The following is a 22,788-nucleotide window of genomic DNA, read 5'->3' on the forward strand; positions in this document are numbered from 1 at the left end:
TACTGTGTTTCAACCAAAGACTGGTAAAACACCATGATACAGGCCACCACATGCACATCAACACCTTCAGCATTGGACTTAATTTAGATTTCCACTAAAGTTTATTCAAAACTAATATTATTAGGACTTGTGTCTGTAATTTTAGGATTATTATGGGATTTACTTCACAAGTTCGTCTTGTTATGTTCACTTTATGTTCTAGAAAAATAAATTAACAAAGCTGGTTGCTTTCCACTCTTTTCTTATTTATTTTAAGAGCAAAGACATGTAACATAAACCATTCAAATGTCATGCAACAAATGAACACTGGTGCAAAATGACTACCAAACTGTTTGTGCCCATGAGAAAACCAATCAAAATTACTTATACTTTTAAAAAGCAGAGACTTTCAACTAGTTGAAGTCAAAATATAATCATTTATTAAACATTAATGCACACTATTCAAAATACAGTACAGAGGGTATGTTACCAGAATATGGTGTATTCTTTGCAAACAAAATCCTACTTTTAACAACTGTTCATACAAAGTAATGAGATGACCAAATTATATGATAATTTAATACACACTGTATACCAAATTATTTGAATTTTGTCATGACAACTGGGTCAATGAAATTCTTTCTGTTTTTAAGTTAAATTGACTGACTTTACCTTTCTGGTCTGTCACATCAATAGCGATCATTAAAATTGTAGTTAATATTCTTATGCTATGGACAGAATAATAAATACTTGCGATCTTTTGGTTTATATTAGAAGCTAATTTGAAGAAAAAAGTATGAATATAGATGTTGTTCAGTTTTATTATAATACAAGTCACATATTACCATACGAAAACATAATGAAAAACTCCCTCACTTAATGGCCTTCATTATAACACCATTCCTGTTTGAAGGCAGGTGTCATCATTGATCCCTTTTCATTATATAGTCATGAATTTATCTATACAATGCACCGAATTATAAGGTGGTTTACTCCAACTAATTAAATGAAAATAAGATAGTATTGTATTATCGTAACCACAGAAATTAGGGAATAAATTAAAATTAGTTGTAAAGCAGATATGGAAAGAGAAAAGAAGAAAGGTATGGGTTCATAATTTGCTTATGGAAATAAGGTATTATCTAAACATAGCTCGTAAATAATGCAGTTATACATCATATAATTATTCTTTATCTAAAGGGTGAACACATGATACATGTACATAAACGTTTCATTTTCAACTCTTAGAACTGTGACAAAAACAGCCAACCTATCCATACAATGGCCCTTCAGTGGCTCAGCTCATGTAGCTTGTTAAACAGTACACCCAAACCTTCTGCTTTAGTTGTTCTTTCATGTCATATCAAAACACTTGTAATATATTGACACAAATTTAGTACAAAACGTCACATATACTTTATATTAACATTACTACACCATTATGCTTTTGAAGATGCTGCTTGCTGCTGCATCAACTGCATTTTACTTTGGAGTATTTCCACAGCAACTGAAAAAGACAAAGTTAATAAATACAAAAATCTTGTACTGTTATATTTTTTCATGGAGAATTAGGGTTCTTGGTAGGCTTGCATCCACTTCTAGCCCTAAAATTGTGAAAATTTATTATTGTCATGCTATGTCATACACATCAGCCAATCAAAAATGATGCAGAAAATTTTCTTCAAATGAAGCCTAGAGCATAAGGAATTAGGAAAACTGCCTGCAATCAGACTGAAATTGGACATTTTCTAATAATAAAAAAAATGAAGATTACTGGTGTCCCTCACAGTTTATTTTTCTTTGCAAGGTGATTTTTGACTGATCCTTAAAAGTAATGTATAAGCATTTCAGAGGAATGCAATCTACCTTCTTTATCTGAATAAGGAATTTTTGAACCAAATTTGGGAAATACACATCAGTTTTTGGACTGGGAATGAAGCTTGTTGTTGTTGTTGGGTTGAACGCCATTTTTCAGCACACGATAGGCTATACATGGCGGCCAGTATTAATGGTGGAGGAAGAACCCGGGAAAACCCCGGAAAGAACCACCGACCCACGAGAAGCTACTGGCAAGCTGTCTCACATACCCACATCAGCTGAATTCGAGACTTGAACCCACACAGACAGAGGTGAGATGGCAGTGATCCGTATTGGAGAGCGCTTTAGACCACTCAGCTACTCGGGGCCCCAGAATGAAACTGTAAAACTGACTCAGGATGTTACTTTATTTATCTGCCAGTCAAAAATATCATTACAAATGATTTCACTAAAGTAAAGTTACTTGAAACAGGTTAAGCACAAATTGTAAATTCGCAATCAAGCTCAAGAATTTCATGATTTCACATTGCGGCTTTCAGATATTGTCAATATGGAATGAAATAAAGAAAATGGTAATTTTGTTTAAAGTTTTGTTCTCATTAGTTTTAATGGCCCTTTTAGCAAATTTATTGGCAATATCATGCCCAGGAAATGGCAGCTGTCTGTCTTTCCCAAACAAACAACAATACATTGTCCCAACCCTACATACAGTACAAAACATAAGGGAGATAATCAATACCAACTGAGCTGATGCAGCTTCCTTTTAGAATTCTTCTATCCTGATGGACTAAAGTGATACTAATTTACATAAGATCAAATGAAAGAAAATAACTCAAGCTATATTGCTATTAGTGGTTCTTTTTATTCTAACAGAAAGACTGGTTTTTTTATACATCTCAGAAGAGAATTTATATTAAGATCTGAAACATTATTGCAGATAATGTTTTACTGTGGTGATTTGCTTTTAAAGGCATTTTCTACTATTGTTTCATGTACCACCATCAGAAGAACATTAGGGAGGAGGTAACTGACACAATTCTAAACCTTTATCTAAATTTAAGTTGCTTCCCTTGAGATTTACAGTACCCTTAAAGTCCATTTCTTTGATAATTATTACATTTGTTAAGTTGTACAAAACTTGATGGTTATGTTTCTTTCTGCTACCGTTTATGATCAAGGAGTTGTAACAGTGGTGATACTTGTAAAGATGTGCAAGTGCAAGGTGCACAACCACAACCAATATGGTAGAAATTACATGACAAGAGAGAGAGAGAGCAGTCACAAGTATGATCATGGGAAAACACTCAAAACGTACAAGAAATGCTGAGAAAATGAATACAAATGGCCAAGCATTACCCAGAAGATGTGATGCTGGAAACATTCTGCAGTGAGAAAAAGGAAAATAAAAAATTGCACAGGTTACTTCACTCATGAGTCTTAATGTTATTGTTTTGAGTTAATAATAAGGAATAAAACTGTTGAATTAGAAACTGAACTGGCTTCTCTTTGATTTTGGCAGAATCAGCAAAAATTGTTAATTTTGGTGATGCTGTGGGTTAGTGGAATTTCTTTTTAGCTCTGAGAGATTTCGTTACCAAGCCATTTTCTTGATGGAACAGCACCACTGGAAAATGCTTTAATGAAATATTCAGCAGGTTCCTATTCAAATTACTATTATCAATGGAATTAAGAAAAAACCCAGGTCTACTGGTTGAGATACTGACTTTGTTTCATGCGATATTTCTCTTGAAGTACAGGCTGAATCTTCTCCATCTGTTTGGATACATAGTCAACTTTCCTCCTGAAATAGTCTTTTCCGTTTTCAACTGACTGAAAACAACAATTGACTGAGTGAAATATAGTTCCTTTATGAAGAAAATTAATCAAGGAAATAAAGGATACTTCTACTCTCTTTGTTTTATTTTAAAAGACAAAGGATTTCTTTTCATGCCTAATGAACTTCCACCTAAAATGCCAGTAAAAATATTGTTTCATTCATCTATCAGGGTTTCAAATAACATCACAAGCTTTCATAATTACCTCCTCTGAAATATGTGTCTGTTATTAATAGCTCAGCAGTGCAAAATTAATATACAGGAGATATGGCTTAATGCAGATCTCTGACTTTTCTCGAGTTTTACATCTGACATTAACAGTAAGGACCATGACTACATAAAACCCTTCAGAATTTCTAGTTTGCTAAGATCTGAAGGAACCTGAGAGAATTTTCAAAATGCCACTTTTCCCCAAGAAACTCAAGATCTATTTTTTTCTTCAAACCATTTCTCAGCACACATTCAGTCGGCAGCCATTATTTATATCAATGTGCCCTCAAGCAGTCAAATAATTCAAGCGTTACACTTACTCAGTCAACTGAAATTTGCATTTGTGTACCCTTCAATGATTTGAAAGTCTGATAAGGATAGTAAACTCAACCTCCATGCTACTTTATTCTGAAAATTAATGTTACTTTTTGTATTAACAAAGGTATTGCGCTGGTGACTAAAACCCGATAAACAAGTTATTAAAAATACATAAAGGTTCTAACAATTTCTCACCATTTCTATATAATAACCTGTCCCTATGTCCACCAGTATATTCTCAACATCACTAAGCTGGCCAGGTACATACATCTGATCACAGTTAAGGACCATAAGATTTTTATTTTGTTTTCAATTTCACTTTTAAAAAATCATTGGCTATATCATACCAAGGAAACGGGAGCCAAGTGCCTTTCCCAAGAACATGCCAAGACAGCTGACCTGGGATGGCCCTGGCTGGGCTACTGCAGCTTCCCAAAGGGCCATAAGAATAAACAAAGGATCAACACTGATAAAAGAAAATAAAGGAACATGCTGGAGAAAATAATTTATTTCAATTAAGAGGGCTATTCTTATTAACAGAGTTCATATTACATAAGTTCATCTGTATCTAGCCATTTAGCTGATGTTTACAGTAGCCATAACAAATACCAGTCTTATAAGAGAGGTAACCATGTACTGAGGTATGTCCCAATGTGGTTGTGTCTTTTGTTGTAACAGTATTCAAAAGCATTAAAATATGATGTAAAACTACATTAGAATTTGTTCTGGATAGCCAATAGGTAAAACTACATTAGAATTGGGTCATGACAGCCAATAGAAAATAAACATATAAACTGGTTCTTGATAGCCAATAGACAAAAACAAAATTAGAACCATTTCTTGTTAGTCAATAGATACAACTAAGTCAGAACTGTTTCTTGTAGGCCAATAGATAAAACTACATTAGAACAGGCTCTTGTAGGCCAATAGATAAAACTACATTAGAACTGGTTCTTGTGGGCCAATAGATAAAACTACATTGGAACTGGTTCTTGTAGGCCAGTAGATAAAACTAAATTAGAACTGGTTCTTGATGGCCAATAGATAAAACTGTATTAGAACTGGTTCTTGAAGGTCAACAGATAAAACTACATTAGAACTGGTTCTTGTAGGCCAATAGATAAAACTACATTAGAACTGGTTCTTGTAGGCCAGTAGATATAACTACATTAGAACTGGTTCTTGTAGGCCAGTAGATAATAATAATAATAATAATAATAATAATAATAATCAGTGGCGTCGCTAGGGGGGTGCGGACCGCACCGGGTGACACCATCTCAGAGGGGTGACACCAAAATGAAAAATTGCAAATTTTACAGAGCACACACTGCTTGGTCTAGTCGGATTTCATAGGTGGATAACCGATCATAGTTAAATACATGACTAGCAGGCACAGCAGTGGCGTCGCTAGGGGGATGCAGGGTGCGCGGACTGCACTGGGTGACACCAAAATGACATTACTAAGGATTCTGTATGGTCTGTTACGGAAGGAGGACCATGGGGGTGACACCATGAGCTACCACACTGGGTGACACCAACCCGAGTGACGCCACTGATAATAATAATAATGAGGACTTTGTATAGTGCCTAATCTTTAGAAGCTCTAAGCGCTTTACAACATTATACAACACCTATAAGATAAAAAACTTATAATGATATGATTACAAAAACAAACACCATGAAATTAGAAAACGTTAAAAAACATGCTGAGAATATTTAAGGTAGGAAACATTAGGTCTTTAAGTTTGTTCTTGCAGTCAAAATAAGTGAGTTTTGAGAGCCCTCTTGAATGGGATCACTGTGTCTTTGTGTCTAAGTTCAGTGGGAAATTCATTCCATGTTGCTGGGCCCTGGTAAGCAAAAGAACGCCGTCCATATGACTTTGTTTTCATACTTGGAATAATGAGTATACAATTGTCAGAAGAGGAGCGTATCTTGCTGGTGTGTACACATGGGTGAGGTCGGATAGCTATGTTGGACTAGAGTCCGACAGTGAAACGTAGCACAGAGAACAAATTTTGTGTTTGATTTTGGATCGAATGGCTCGCCAGTGTAGGGTACAGAGCAGTGGGGAGGTGTGCTCTAATCATGGTACTCTAAGTATGATCCGAGCAACTGTGTTTTGAACTTTCTGAAGTTTCTGGAGTAGATATTGAGATGAACCAGACAGAATTGAGTTACATTAGTCCAGCCTTGAAAGTACTAATGAACACACAAGTGTTTTAGTGGCATCAACTGAAAGATATTTGTGAATTGAGCTGATGCGTTTCAGCTCAAGATATGCACCCTTGCATATGTTCATGACATGTTGGTGCAATGTGAGAGTACTGTCCAGAGTAACACCTAGGTTTCATACTGATTGTATGAATTTAATGTTGGCGTTGCTGATATTTATTGTTTGAGGTAAAGGATGTGAATGAGAAAATCTTTGTGTTGTGATCAGAATGGCCTCAGTTTTATCATCATTCATCTGCAGCTTGTTACATGTCATCCATGATTTCACATCAGAAATGCACCTCTCTACACCTTGGATGGTAGCATCAACTTCAGTTGGGTGGCTAGATTTGTATATTTGGGTGTCATCAGTGTACAATTGGTGAGACACTGGATGATGATCTATGACACTTGAGAGCGGCTGAGTGTACAGAATGAAGAGAACAGGTCCAAGAACAGACCCCTGTGGAACACCACAACATAGATCAACTGGGCTGAAGTGTATTCCATTTGCAGATACAATTTGTGTCCTGTTGACCAAGTAGGACTTGAACCACAGTAAGGCTGTATCATGAATGCCAAATACATGCTGGAGACGGTGAAGTAATATATCATGGGCTATTGTGTCAAATGCTGCAGACAAATCAAGGAGGTGAGAACTGTAATCTTTCCACTATCCAATGCAGAGAGAATGTCATTAACTACTTTTAGAAGAGTAGTTTCAGTACTGTGGCAAGGGTATATGCAGATTGTATATTGCTAAAAAGACTGTTTGAATTTAGATGAGATACAAGCTGGTAAAACTACATTAGAACTGGTTCTTGTAGGCCAATAGATAAAACTACAATAGAACTGGTTCTTGAAGGCCAATAGATAAAATTAAGTGCAACAAGAGTCATCAAGAGACAGCATATCTACCATGTCCCCCCACCACACTTGTGTAAACTCTCTAAGGCTCATATTGTTGCAAAATACAAGTTAATTGGGGAAAATGTAACCTGAGATTCCAAGCTTGTGTATTACTTTTTAATTGCTAAAGTCTTTTGTGATAATGTGCAAATCACTAGTAAAACATGCAAAATGAAACGAAAGTGAAATGTTTCATACTAGCATGTTCCACATTTAGTGAACTGTTTTTGAGTGCACGAGTATTGAATTCAATCCCCGAGACCATAAATCATAAATTAATAAGAAGTGAGAATTACATACTATACAGTTCTCTACACATATTTTTGAAGTTATAGTGGTAAAATATAACATAAAACAACAAAAACATGAGACCAACAAAGGCCTGATTTTGCTCATCTAACATAATGGTTGACCACATCACTAGGCAGATTTATGTAGGATTAGAAGATCACAACCCAGCCAAACCTTAAGTTAAATCTACTTTATGGCTAGGTATGGTAAAAAAACAAACCAGTGTGAAATCTCCAAATAACCTGGACAACTAAACATCTTGAATCCAAAAGTAAAAATTGACACAATACTCCAATTTTCAGAGAGAGAAAGAAAGAGATGAAAAATTCTAATTACCATTTTCCTTGTGGTTTAGTACACTAATGTTTAAATGGTCATCAGTTTATATAATTTCAGACCTGGGTCAAAGTGTTATATATATATATACTTTAATTAGGTTCAAACGTATTAGAAAAATCAATCTTGTGGCAATTAATGTGTTGTGAAAACATCAATTAAGGTATAGTGGTGTCTAGAAGGTGTAGGGTGAAATGCAGAGCTGAACATGAACCTGCAGTATCAGTCCATATTACAAAGGATACAGAACTAGTTAAAGGAACAAGAATGTCCTTTTCTTTGTTCTCCGGTCCAACTTTATTAAGACATTCCTGAGACTCCACAAATTTTCCTTGAGCCAGCTTCAAGGAGTTCATAGAGTTGCCAAACAGCTCTATCTCCTGGAAATATTAAAGAAAGTCAACAATAAATTTATAATAATGATAATAATAATAATAATAAAAATTTTAAACTTTGTTCAAAATATTTAATTATTTAATCTACATAATGCCCCATTTTGTACCCAAAAACATAAGTACCAAGTGAGTTTGGACAGGTAATGTTTATATGTACTGACAATGGCTAAAGGTTCTATCATCCATTTGCATGTGTTATACGTGATTCTCAGCAACGTTTGTCAATGACCTTTTGACTGACGGTCGTGTGGTCTGTTCTGTAAGAATTCTTTTCTTCAAAGTCACACTGATGAATCAGTAATTTTTGTAGCAATACCTAGACCCAGATAAAGCTACTCAATAACCATATATATATATATATATATATATAATACAATTTCAGAGTTCTATGTTTTTCTGTAGTGACCTCAAATATTACAGAATCAAATGAAGAACTGGTAATATATGTACTTCGCTGATTTAATTGTCAAAGAAAAGTATCTGGTGAAAGGTACTTCTGCATTCATCAACCTACAGTATCACCAGCCACATTGCCATCTACTTTTATGACACAGCAAAATGTTGTCACATTGTCTTAGCCTTGTACGTTTAATTTTGAGCCAGCTACTTCAAAAGACAGAAGGTTGTGAAAGTATTTCTAATTTTGCTGATATATTTTTGATTGAGTCACATATAATTAAGAACTTTTGTCTGCAAATAAATTCCACATGATTAAGGAAAACTGAATTTTATTCACTCTTCAGGAAACCTTTCCTATTCATATACAAATATTATTTATCCAATCTGTCTTGACACAACAGCCATTTTTAACCAATACAATAAAACCTATCTTGAAAGACCACTGCTATGTGAGACCACTTGTCTTGAGAGACCACACTCAATGCACAAATTTATTGATTATATAGCATTGTGACCTGTTATGAGAGACCACCTGTTTTGAGAGATCATAATTTTTTGGCAAAAGAGGTGGTCTTTCAAGACAAGTTCTACTGTACAAGAAGATACTGCTGAAGAGAGTACTAAACAGAGTAATTCAAAGGAATGGTGTGTGTGAAAACTCTTGCATGCTTATCACATCTGAAGTTTCATTAGTGATGAAGTTTGATTGATGAAATCAACAGATGGACAATGGTTAAAATTTACACACTATAATTTGTCTTGAATTTCATTTAAATTAATGAATTTCTTTAGCAGACCTTTAGCTAGACAGTGATATATCACGGTCACCCATAATTATCATTTTGTTCCAAAGTGAAACACTGCTTTTTAATTTGAATTTGATCTTGTCAGACACGAGTAATAACATTCTCGATAAAAATTTCATAGATTAGAACTTGATACTAAAAATCTCTTGAAACAGAATAAATACTCATTGTGTGGATTTTAATTTCATCAATTTCTGAAGTCGATGACACTGCTCATGCATCTTGGAGATGTCAATAATCATGGAACTCGTCATCTTGACTCTACCAACCCAAATGCCTGTTGAAATTTATACAGGTCCTTCTGAACAAGTAGATTTTTCTAATGAGCAACTACCAGGTAATGCTTCTAGTTCTATGCATTACTGATGATGATGATGCTTATGACTCAAGAGTGATGTGCATATATTCAATCTAAATCACAGTAGCTTGTAAAGCACGTTTTAATGATAAAGTGTAGCATATATCTATATTTACCTTGTGAATGCTATATTTTTGTAAACGAGAAACTTGTATGATGGTAAAATAAGAAGAATGATGAGACTGGTAATAAAAACAAAGACCTAGAACAGACAAATGAGATTGATTGACTTCGACCTTACTCTTCCATCAACTTACTTCCTAGTACCAGAGTGCTGATGTAACCAAGGCTTTATATTTATGATCTACCATCAGAAGAAAATGGAGGTTAAGGCCCTTTATCAGTGACGATTTAAAAGACCAACATATTCATAACAATGAAGGTTGTGACAACCTGACTAATATGGAACTGTTAAACACTAAGGTCTTGAAAAAGCAGGTTTATCAAATGTACAGCTCCTGAAAGAAGTTCTAATGTAGTTTTATCTATAAAGAACAACCTCTCAGTTACCATTTATATTCAGTTCTAAGACGAGTCCAACTGCATGCTGCACAGACCCATATCTGCCATTGCATAATGTGCTGGCAGATCTTGGTCTTTGCAGACTCTTAGAAGTTGTTATTGCTTTGAGTTTAATGCCATTTCTCAAAGCAAGTTAGACTACATGGCAGACGATATAACTGGTGGAGGAAGAACCTGGGAAAGCCCTGGAAAGAATCAATGACCCAAGGGAAGCTACTGTTAGCTTTCTCACATATATACATTGGCTAAGCCTGGGCTAGTTCAGAAATTTCTTAGGCAGTTGCAGTTACTATGCAACTGAGATTTATACCTCAATACAATCCATTCATGTGCATCAAAATTGGTGAATGATTTCACCTTCAATTTACTTATACATCCAAAATACAATGTATGATTTCAGGAACCTCTGTAAGTAGACAGTGCAGTAGCTCAAACAGATTATAGAAAATCATTTTCTCTGGTATAAAGAGGTGGAAAAAGTGCCACAAATCAAAATTATAACTTTAAATAATGTAAAATACACAAATACTGTCCTCAGAAATAAAATTTGTGTAGGCATGTTCTGACAATGATTCAAATAACAAGTCCAAATACCGAAGCAAAACCCACTGTGGCATTGTTAACATCACTTAAAGAAAGAAAAGAAGAGAAAGAATTAAATGTCCCTTGGCACATGGGCTGTTATGCAACACATCTTTATGACGATGTGCAGCGAGTCTGTATGCACTACACATGCAAGTCTGTTGTGTTCCACAGACTTTATTTTAACCACTGGCTTTCCATCAATTCCATGAGCCAAAGATTGAATGTGTTAAGTTTCATGAGATTTTTGTAAATAAAACAACTCAAGATACACGCCAAAATTAAACTAACACAAATGCAAGGTTTTGATTGTCAAGGGTCATAACTCAAATTCTAATCATGTGGAAATTATTAAAGTGGTTACCTCCCTTAAGGTAAGTTGATCACTTTATACAGTACAATAAGTTCTTGTTTCTCCATGCATCATGGTGGCAGTTGATTGAGCATGGAGAGGATTAACAAATAGTAGCACACCATCTCTCTTGCTTTGATAGAACTGCCATGGCTATGTGTGGAGAATAGTTCTGAACACCATGCATTTTTACTTATTAGTAGTGATCACTTTGAAGACAAGGTGAGGTGGATAAATAGCCATGATTTTGTGTTTATTATTACAGTAAGTAATCATGCACTAAGTGAAAAAGTGAATGCGAGGGATGCACAATGGGCACTGAGTTATCTACATTATTTATCTTGTACATTTAATTTTCCAGATCAAATCTGAGATAACATGAATATAATGCCATTCAAATGTATTTGTATGCATACATTTATTTATTTTGAAGTTTGTGCGATTTGCCTCTTAAAACAATTTCAAGAACATAAGCAATTATATATTGTACTACTGCTTTGAAAAGAGAAACATACCATTTATGTTTTTTAATTACATTCACAGCTCAATGAAAGAGCAACAAATCTGCACATGTTCTTATGCTTACTGAATAGTGTCTATTCCAGGAGGAATCTGCTTATGCTTACTGAACAGTGTCTATTGCAGGAGGAATCTGCTTATGCTTACTGAATAGCGTCTACTGCAGGAGGAATCTGCTTATGCTTACTGAATAGTGTCTATTGCAGGAGGAATCTGCTTATGCTTACTGAATAGTGTCTATTGCAGGAGGAATCTGCTTACTTTCTGATGTTAAAAACACATGACCATTCAGTTCATTCAATAAATAAGCATTTACTAGTTCCCACAAAGAACATGTACAATTTCTTTATACATCATATCAGGCACTATACTGGTGTCATTATGGTGGTTGTTGGGTAAACATAGCCAGAGTCACAAGAGTTAACAAGATAAACCAATCAGATGCAAGATTACATCCTGAACATTCGTGGATCTCATTCATTTTCAAAGTCATCTTCAAGATCTTGGATGATGTTGTTGTTGTAGGATTTAATGCCATTTTTCAGCACACGATAGGCTATATATGGTGGCCAATATTAATGGTGGAGGAAGAACCCAGGAAAACCCCTGAAAGAACCACCGACCCATATGATTGTGTATTTCAGGGCTTGAAATTATACTTTCATTAACCCACAGGATCACCAAAATATTCTAATTCAATGTTTATTTTTTTTACTAACATCAACTCAAAACAGCAACTACATGTACATTTGAACAACAAGACTCACAAATGAAGAAGCTCATACACTCTCATATTTCTCTGAATAATGCTTGGTCATATTTCATTTTTCTAGTACATTTTAGTCTCTTTTCTTGATGGCATTTTGCATTTATTGTATGCACCAAGTCCAGGATGCAGATAGGCATGCAATTAACACAATAAAAAGATCAATTAACCACTGAGTTTGAGTGAGTGCAAATCACAAACACCTCTCAACTGTTATGATAGTAACTAGTGGTAATTTTCACTGCTCGAATCGATTAATGATGGCTGGATTTTAATGATCCATTGGCAGCTTCATCAACCAATATTTTATGTTTACAGAAAAGAAAACTAAAAGTTATCTTTTAAAATTAATATCATTGAAATCCATATGAAACGTCATAAATCATGCCAATATGACCAACTTTCATCACTCTAAATCATTAATACTGTTTGATTCCAATATAACACAATGGTTGGGATCCATAGAACCTGACCATGTAATTGATTTAACCATGTTGTAGCCAACCAAGTCAGTTAGATGAAGAAAATGATCCATGTACCAAAATATGACTAGGAAGAGGGAAGTGGGGATAACAAAAGCAGGCACAAACATGTGTGCTTTTGATTAAATGAAGATTGACTGATCTGACTTGTATATTTACATTTGAATAGTACAATCCATAATCCATTATGTACTCAGGGGTCATGCTGCCATGCGATGAGAGAGACTAAGTTGCATGAAATATGTAAACTTTGCCATCTTATGTTAGAAAAGCAAAAGTGACTTCACCCTGTGATTTTTTTTGTTGCTGCACAATGACTGAATGTAGTTTAGGGCTTTTGAGATGCACCCTGACTGTAGTCGGTATGTTGTGACTGTTGTATTGTAGTCCAGTGCGAAATGTTAAGTTAGGTCTGCTGTACATTAGCCTCCTATCTGATGATGCAAATATAACAACTTCTGTTCGAAATTTAAACTATTTGATGATGCAAATATAACAACTTCTGTTTCAAAATTTAAACTATTTGATGATGCAAATACAACAACTTCTGTTTCAAAATTTAAACTATCTGACAATGCAAATATAACAACTTCTGTTTCGAAATTTAAACTATTTGATGATGCAAATATAACTTCTGTTACAAAATTTAAACTATTTGATGATGCAAATATAACAACTTTGGTTTCGAAATTTAAACTATTTTATGATGCAAATATAACAACTTCTGTTTTGAAATTAAAACATGTAAATAGCAAATGTTACTAAAGAATATAGCTAGTGAAAGGAACATTCTATTAAATTTTTTTCAATGAAGATTTAACAGCTGTGTTGTGTTATTTTCATCATAAAATGTTTGACCCTGTAATGGCGGAGATCGTAGTGTCGTTGAAATACCACTTCATTAGATTGTCTGTTTTCGTAAATAATCGGGCAGATAGGTAGGAGAAAATAAATAATTCAATGAAAACAAAGTCTAACTATTATGTGATTGAAGATCTAACCTAAATATTTGATCAAGTAGGTCAGAAACATGAGATACTGTCATGTTGTGGGATTCAGTTGTTTACTGAAATCATTCATTTTTGTGAAGAAATAAAAAAAAGCAAAACAAATACTATTTTATTGATGCATGTCATTACTACTTGTACATAGACAAATAATAAAACTATAAATATGCAATCTTACCAATGGATTGCTATTGCGAAGCTTGAGAGTGAGTGGCTATATTAAGAAATCCCTCTTTCTAAAAATAGATGCAAACTGGTGCAATACATATTTATGTTTGTGTCGATTTGGCCAGTAAGAAGGTTCAGTCATATATCGACTTGAATGCTTCAGCGTGTTGTCTATGAATAGTTACAGTAGTGTTTTATCGGTAACAATGAAATCCTGATGAACAGTATGGAATGAAGTTACTTTTGCATTTGTTCGACTGTACTTATTATAGGGTTTGTTTCAAAGAAAGTAGTTTAGAAATCTTTTTGACTTCCATTTTATGCAAAACTGGTGGTTTATTAAGCACCTTTACCCACATGCAATCATATCTGATCAGTTTGTAATATTGTTAAAATCTGTCTTTTTCATAATTTGATTCACACTGTTGTATTGTTTTTTTCTCATGCACTAGAACACATACCACAACTAGAATAGGTCTCATATTTGCAATTAAGTTCAATATACATCCATGCATGTATACACATAAGGTTTATTTAGCATAACTAGCTAATGGTAAGTACTTATCATTATCTGTACATGGGTAATAAGAATGAGAGACTAATGATACGCATATATATAAACTTTAGCGGACTGATACTTATAGAAGTACATTTGGTGAAATTATTTGGTAAATAGAAGTAACATGTAAACTAGCAAATATGTCATTTAATAGTATGTATTTCAGGAATGTTTACTCATTCATTTTTGGAGGCCCCGAGTGTCCAAGTGGTCTAAAGCGCTCTCCATTACGGATCACTGCCATCTCACCTCTGTGTGGGTTTGAGTCTAGGATTCGGCCAATGTGTGTATGTGAGAAAGCTTGCCAGTAGCTTCTCGTGGGCTGGTGGTTCTTCCCGGGGTTTCCCGTGTTCTTCCTCCACCACTAATACTGGCCGCCATACATAGCCTATCGTGTGCTGAAAAATGGCGTTAAACCCCATAACAACAAAAACAACTAATTCGTTTTGCTATTATTAGTACAGACTACAAATATAGTCTCAATATCGAAAATGTGATAGCCATCAGGTTACAGGTAAGCATTTAATACGACAGTCAGTCAAGGAATCGGGTTGACTAGAAGAAGACCAATATGGCGACCATTAAATGACATTATGATGTATGTCATGTGCATTGTATGCAAGGACTAATGTATACGAAAAATGTAACACTCATTGCACCTTAATTAGCCTTAATATAACAAGATAACTATAATGCAATAGCTCAATACTATCTCAATGTTGTGCATAAAACACAATATTAAATTGCCTATTTTAGATCTTATAAATACTTTATCTATAAAAACAGATTGCTCCTTAACACTGAAATAAGACCTATTAAAGTTATTAATAACTTTAAACTTATTACATACTGTATGTGATATTTGATTATACCACAGAGAGACACAAATCACATTATTGTAAAGGTCATACAAGTCATGTATGTGCATTTACTCAAATTAAATATAAACTGTTATTTAAAAACATAATACTAATTTTGTTTAACCAAAGACTATTCAATCCGATTAAAATTATTGATCACTATGGACTTTTACAATGGTGGCCAGGCACTAAACTGAGTCAAGAAAAGAACATGTCAAGTCTAAATGTTACAATATAGGGTAGTACAGATTAGTTAATAAATGTGCATACCTTTCATTGTGACATCATAGTGCACAACATTCAGTCCAGATTGTACTGGATCACACCTTTCAGTTGAGTCAATGTTCTTTAACATATGTACTTTTAAGGGCATGTAAGTAATGGTCTTTTAAAGGAATATTGATGATGGATGAGGATCCAAATAAAGTGACTCTATTCTAAAAAAATGACACCCATTACTGAAATAATCAGTGCTGAATACCTACATAACCTGTATAACTTTCAGCATACCAACAGCTGTAACAATGCAATACAAGAAAAACAGTCTTACATATTTTTATTGTATGTGTATACATAATCTGAGAGCTCGGAAACGCTTAATTACGCGTATTAGGATGCCAATCTTTGATCTGGGATGCAGAAAATCACTGAGGCAGGAGTCCTTCATATGTATGTAATAGGTGTGCGGCAAAATTCAAAGACTTGCCACTCCTGCTTCAGTCACCTGATTTGTGGGAAAATGTCTTGATCAATTAGCTGTGCTGATATTTACAATGACAGAATTCAGTGACTGAAAGACCCCTATATACATACATGTTGCCGTTTTATAAGAGTACATAAAAAAGAACAAGATGCGATAGCTGGGAGGCAAGTTCAAAAGCTTTGACTAGCGGTCGGACGGGAAAATGTTGATATTTACGATGATTGAATTCAGATGCAGAAAGACCCAGAAATGTACATGTGGTCATTTATAAAAGTACATCAAACAAACAACTTTAGCTTTCATTATTGTGTTCATTTCCGAATGTAGCAGAATAAGCAGTGCACGTGACCTCAGAATCAAAACATGTTGAGACAAAATGCCATTCGTAAGTGGGTGACAAGTCGCCTAAAAATGTAAACTTTGTTCTTCCATTAGGAAAGTGAAAACGACTTTGCCCTGTGATTATTTAAGAGGTACATTGACTGACCATACCATATTTTTTATAAATGCCCCTCACCTTAGCCCGGTTAGTTCTATTGTAGCAAAATGTATTCATCAAGGCATCAGTAGCTAGGCCTAGTTTTTATATTAATTATGTTGCCAAACAAACGCTTGCCCATTTACAAGCATTATGTTTTGATAGCTGATTGACCATTAACCCTTTTCTGAGTAAGGTAGCAACTATCAATTTCCTGTATGCTATCATTTGATGATAAAACATACAAACTTGTGTTTTAAGATCAGAATCGGTGATCTGGATATATATTAAATGCCTCTTGTAAACTATTTCATCATAAAATTAGCTTGAAACTGTAAGTGAACCAGAGGGCCTAATGGGAAATAATGGCAGACTTTGCTAAGCCTGGGATGTACCAGTTTATTAGATTGTCTGTTTTCTTAAATCATCGGGCAAATATATTCAGAAAAAATATACAAATCATTGAAACCAAAGCTTAGGTATTATTTTATTAAAGATTTAACTTTAAAATGCAAATTATGTAGGTCAGAAATATGTGGGACAAAGCTATGTTGTGGAATTCGCGAGATGCGCTTTAAGATCGATGCTGTTTTCTGACTTGACACGTATTTGCAAAAATACATGAAGAAACAGCAAATCAGATGCTATTTATTTATAAAAGTACATATACAAGTAAATAAACCATTAATTTGCGATCCTGTCAATGGACTGTTGCAATGAAGATGCGAGACCTCCGAGAATGCCTCTATCTCTAAAAAAAATCATGGTTTTATTTTGCTTAAATGCAGTTTTGAACTCTAAAACTTACCTAGGAAATAACGAAAAAAATTAAATATCAAATTTAAGTCACAGACAAAATATAATATTATAGTCTGAATATACCTTCCTGTTTTTTTGATCTCCCCATCTGATTTAAAAGACGAAAAGCACAAATGAGATAAAGGATGCACAGATCTTAATTCATTTATTGATTTATAATTTCAAACCTGATTATGCACAAGTGGGGCCCTAACACCATTAACGTCTGTGCATTTCATTCCAATATGGAAGTCTTCAGTGTAAAAGACGTTCATATTCGCCTGTCATTTCCAGTTCTTGGACAAGTCAATTTTTATTGAAGGGGTTTATGCAAGAATATACATATATGTACATAGAAGGAAAATATATTGTCTGCTTCTTATATTTACAATGTCGAATTAAGCAAAGAAAATGATGACAATTACAAATTTGCCTTTCAAATGTATTTAACAAGTGGTGTAATTTCTATGCATCTGTGTGCAAAGGATATAACTATACACTTTCAACATTATGGTAATTTATGGAATCATTTGGCAGTTAAAGAATAGGATGAGCTATGTCACAATGTTGTCTGAGGAAATCAACTTGACCATAGTGTACGCAACATGGCCCCATAGAAGTATGCAAAGTTCATTAAGCACGAAAAGCGGTTATTAGAAACACCAAAATACAATGAAAAACAAAAATACACATGTATTTACATGTTCTCTTTTTATATATATCAGTGTACACACAGGATTTATGTTTTTGTTTGAATTGTACTAAAGAGCAAAATTAAATATGACTGGAGCACTTTTATACGAATTATTTACTTTTTTCCTAGTTACAGCACTCATCAATTGGTCATATTTTACTGGACAGGTGTCATAAGCGGCTGATCATTCCTTCCAGAATGGAGGTGGTATGATAAAGACTGATCGTTCCAGAATGGAAGTAATCTCCAGAATGGATGGTGCAAGTAGGTTTAATTCATATTTATTTATCAAAGACTGTATTATTAAAAGTTAAAATAAATATATAAAATAATGTCAGCATATACGTTTAATTCATTTCATGTTCATTCTGTGTACAGTCAAACCCACTTATCTCGACCTCGGTTATCTCGACAACCCGCTTATGTCGAGCGTTTTGGTCCGGTCCCGAAAAAATTCTTCTTTGTTATGCTATTTTTTACCCGCTTATCTCGACCTCTGTTAAGTCGATAACCCGGTTATGTCGGGCATAAGTTTCGGTCCGAAGTAACATGTGGACCCGCTTAATTCGACGAAATGCAACTTTTTAACGTCAATCTCACAGAAATTGTACAAGAAAAAGTCAGCAAAAGCGATCGATTTTCAGGCACAATTTTGGTCCGTTACGGCAGTAGTCACATGTTTATTTCATATTCTTTCTATTTTTGGTTCGTAAGAGTAGCTTAATCGATTAGTTTATTAAGAATATATCATGTTCACTACATAAAATATTCAAGGATTCACAAGAAAATAAACAGAACAGATATATTTCTAGGCAGAATATCACCCTATATATATGCTCGTATATATGCACGCGAATGGATAATCTCAGGCACTTGGCTTCTATACAATGGCAGTCGAGGCCCCATAATTTAGTTCTCATGCTTGAGGTCTTCTTAATTTTGTTTTGTTTTCTTATTTGTAATATATCTTATTTAGGTCTGGCAGAAAAATTGGCTTCCATTGTTTTAATTTATTTTCAAAATTCCTGTGAATACCAGTAAAGGGGAACCCAAGTCGGCAAAAAGAAAAACAGAAAAGAAAATAAGAATCGGCACACTTGAAAGAATCAAAAGTCAGTTTCCAGTTTCCGGTTTGCTTTGCAATAAAATAACCTTTGTATTTGATATCCTGCCGGTAAGTTCAAAGAATTAGTTTACTGCTCGCTACCGGATGTGTTTATTCACCACCCGCGCATCTATTTATTTGCCATCTGGAATCATAATTGATACAAACTCGCATTGATGCCTGCGGGGTAAGTAGTCTACTCAACATTAACTTGCTTTAATAAATACTCTTTGTAACCCATGCTAGCGAAAGGAGTGTCATTTGCACTCACAGTCAATGTACATGTACATGTACATGTATTTTCAAAAACATTTATTGATCTTTATCTGCGAGATACTGTCATATATTAACCTGGATATAATACAATCTTGGTTATTTTGCACCTAACACCGCATTATGCGTGAATGGCGGGTGCCTGAAAGCAATCGGTGGATGTTTCTCTCTCACTCTCTCGTTTGTGATTTTCTTTGATCCATTTTTCAATCTGATAACATATTCAAACCTCTGAGTACAACCAAACATGATTTGTTTTTCAATATTCACATCAATTATAAAAATGCGTCGTGTGTTATCTGACATAAGTGATGCACACTACAGTAATGGATGCATACGCTACATGTGATATAAGGAGTTCATAGATATATTTTTTCTGTAATAAATTACTTATGATGATAAAAAAGGAATAAATGATAACAACACCAGGTTAGTTCATTTCATTTTATTATCAATTAAGTGTTTTGTTTATTTTATTGTAACATGCAGTGGGAGGGGATTCCAGTGAACACCAGCAAGAGACAGGAGTAATGCTCAAGGACATTTTTAAAATTACCGGTTTTTATGAACCCGGATATCTCGGGACCCGGTTATGTCGACGATTTTTTTACACCCCCAACATAATCGAGATAACCGGGTTTGACTGTATATATTATATGATTCTCTGTTTATCATATATGTCGAATCAAAATGATAGAGTGATGCCATAACATGAATTTAGCTACAAACAGACAAAAGTAAATAATTCATATCAAAATCACATAAATCATATTTTATTTTGGTTTATATTATTATTCAAAGAAAAGTAAATCATAATTCTTTTGTGTACAACAAGAACATGTAAATACATGGGTATTTCAGTTTTTCATCATATTTTGTTGTTGTTGTTATAGAGTTTAACGCCATTTTTCAGCACAAGATATGCTATACATTGCGGCCAGTATTAGTAGTGGAGAAAGAACACGGGAAATGCCCAGAAAGAACCACCGACCCACCAGAAGCTACCGGCCAGTGTATTTCATTGTTTCTATAGTCTAATAATACAAACTCGTTTGTTTGTACCCCCCTACCGATTTAAATAATGGAAACCCTTAATGTGATAAAAAGTGCAAGGAACTTAGTCAATTCATTCATTGATTTATAGTTTCTAACCTGACTCTGAGTAGAGTGGCCCTAACACCATCGTTTTATGCGCATTTCATGCTTAACGGAAGTTTTCAGTGCAATAGACGGACATGCATGGATCCATTTCCAGTTTCTGGACAAGTCCATTTTCAGCTAAGGGGTGTATCACGACTACAGATACATACATAAGTCGTCTGCTTCCGATATTTACAATGTCGAATCAAGCAAAGGAAAATGACAACTATGCTTTTCATGTGGATTTAACAAGCAGTTTCATTTCTATGTTCATGTATGCAAAGGGATATAATTCCAAACTCTCAACGTTATGTAATTTACGTAATTATTCTGCATTTGCCGAACAGGATGAACTACGTCATTATCTTGTCTGAAGGAAATAAACTAGCCTAGTGGCGCCGTGTTAGTATGGAAAGTTCGTTAAGCATGAAATGGTGCAGGGGATGGCAGCATTAGTGCCATTCTGGTCACAGTCAGGTTAGAAATTATAAATCAGTGATTCAACTGACTTAGTTCTGTGCACTTTTTATCACATTAAACGTTCTCGTTTTTGAAATCGGTAGGGGCACAAACAAACGGGGATGAAGAGTCAGACTATAGTAACCCCAAGAAAGGTATGCCAGTGTTCGGGCCACTCTGGTCACATTCAGATTAAAAATTATAAATAAATTATTGAACTCACTACGTTCTGTGCACTTTTTATCACATCAAAGATTACCGCAAATGAAATCGGAGGGAACTTACAAACAAACGGGGAGGTATAGTCAAACGATAACGAGTACAGTAGTCCATGTCTGAATGAATCAGGCAGTAGTATGTATTTGCCCCATGCCATTTACTGACTTTGTCTTGAGATTATAAAGAGAGTATATTTTATTTTATCACTTTACCTGTTCTAGTTGTTGTACTAATGCATTCAGCTGCGGTAATGGCAACTGTTGTATGTCGACCGATTGTAGCTGTGGTTGCTTGCCAGCCATGCTTGTCATTCGGATTACTTCCCCTACTTTTGGTGTAACTAATACTATGACGGTAACGGGTCAGAAAGGACCGGTACGGAAAAGGCCCGGTCCAGAAAGGTTAGTAACGGGTCAGAAAGGACCTGGACGGAAAAGGTCCGGGTTACAAAGGACCGTTTTGAAGATTGATTAATAATAATAATAATAATAATAATAAAGAAGAAGAAGAAGACAGCTTTTCTATAATGCCATATCTTTTCACTTCTAAGTCAATGACATTTTTACACATATTGCTAAAGCACTGAGCAGCAAAAATTGAAGCACTGGTCAGTGAGGATTAATATCTAGACAAAAATAAAGCACGGATAGCAAACAGCAGACCTTTACAGATAACGCAGATTGTAGTACCGATATTAGGAAAAACTCAGCGATCGCATTGTACTTTTCATACTTCCTTTACCTGTTTTCTGTCTCAGATTTAGTTAATATGTTATGAAAGTTTGATATCACAATTAAGACGCAAATAAAATTCTCTACAATCACAACTCTTTCCCATGCCTCCAGTCTCAACAGCGCTTGATGTGTCATACGATTTTAACAGTTTTTGTAACGATTACTGAGACACTCCTGACTGAACTACCCCAGGCAATTATCTGTAAACGTCCTATCGGACGAGAAAACACCTACCCCCCAAAAATATATGCGCAATAGCAGCAACGAATAATAAGATAATTACAACATGTAATACTTATATAAACGGCAGAGTCTTTACTGGTGATCACTAATTCAGGTGCTAAGGGGTTTATTTGTATGTTAATATTATTATAATCTATTTATTTTACTTTTAGCATTGCTTTACTAAATTACCTGATGTGTACAATTGATCTCAACGACACACAATTAAGTTTTTGGTAGTTATTGTTTCATCTTGTTTCACCATAATCTGTTTTCCA

At 34.6% G+C, this 22,788-nt stretch overlaps 1 protein-coding gene across 1 annotated transcript; it reads right to left on the reverse strand.

Moving 5' to 3' along the window:
• Positions 1–402: 402 nt before the first annotated feature.
• On the reverse strand, positions 403–21,885 carry LOC149791518 (prefoldin subunit 5-like). Its single transcript, XM_089970045.1, has 5 exons — positions 21,767–21,885; positions 8,156–8,290; positions 4,356–4,430; positions 3,522–3,627; positions 403–1,486 (listed from the first exon to the last, which is right to left on the reverse strand). Exons 1-5 carry the CDS (start codon positions 21,863–21,865, stop codon positions 1,419–1,421), a joined length of 483 nt encoding a protein of 160 aa, XP_089826171.1. The 5' UTR covers positions 21,866–21,885; the 3' UTR covers positions 403–1,418.
• Between the last annotated feature and the right edge of the window lie 903 nt (positions 21,886–22,788).

The sequence above is a fragment of the Sinohyriopsis cumingii genome, chromosome 9 (assembly GCF_028554795.1).
Source record: "Sinohyriopsis cumingii isolate HCF-2022 chromosome 9, ASM2855479v2, whole genome shotgun sequence".
NCBI lineage: Eukaryota > Metazoa > Mollusca > Bivalvia > Unionida > Unionidae > Sinohyriopsis > Sinohyriopsis cumingii.

What these genes read in the sequence shown, in the direction of transcription:
- LOC149791518 (XM_089970045.1), bottom strand. Translation starts at nt 21,865, where the DNA reads ATGACAAGCATGGCTGGCAAGCAACCACAGCTACAATCGGTCGACATA. An exon ending in TAGTACAACAACTAGAACAG is followed by an intron (nt 8,291 to 21,766) that starts GTAAAGTGATAA and finishes TAATATTTCCAG; the next exon opens with GAGATAGAGCTGTTTGGCAA. An exon ending in CAGGTTATTATATAGAAATG is followed by an intron (nt 3,628 to 4,355) that starts GTGAGAAATTGT and finishes TGTTGTTTTCAG; the next exon opens with TCAGTTGAAAACGGAAAAGA.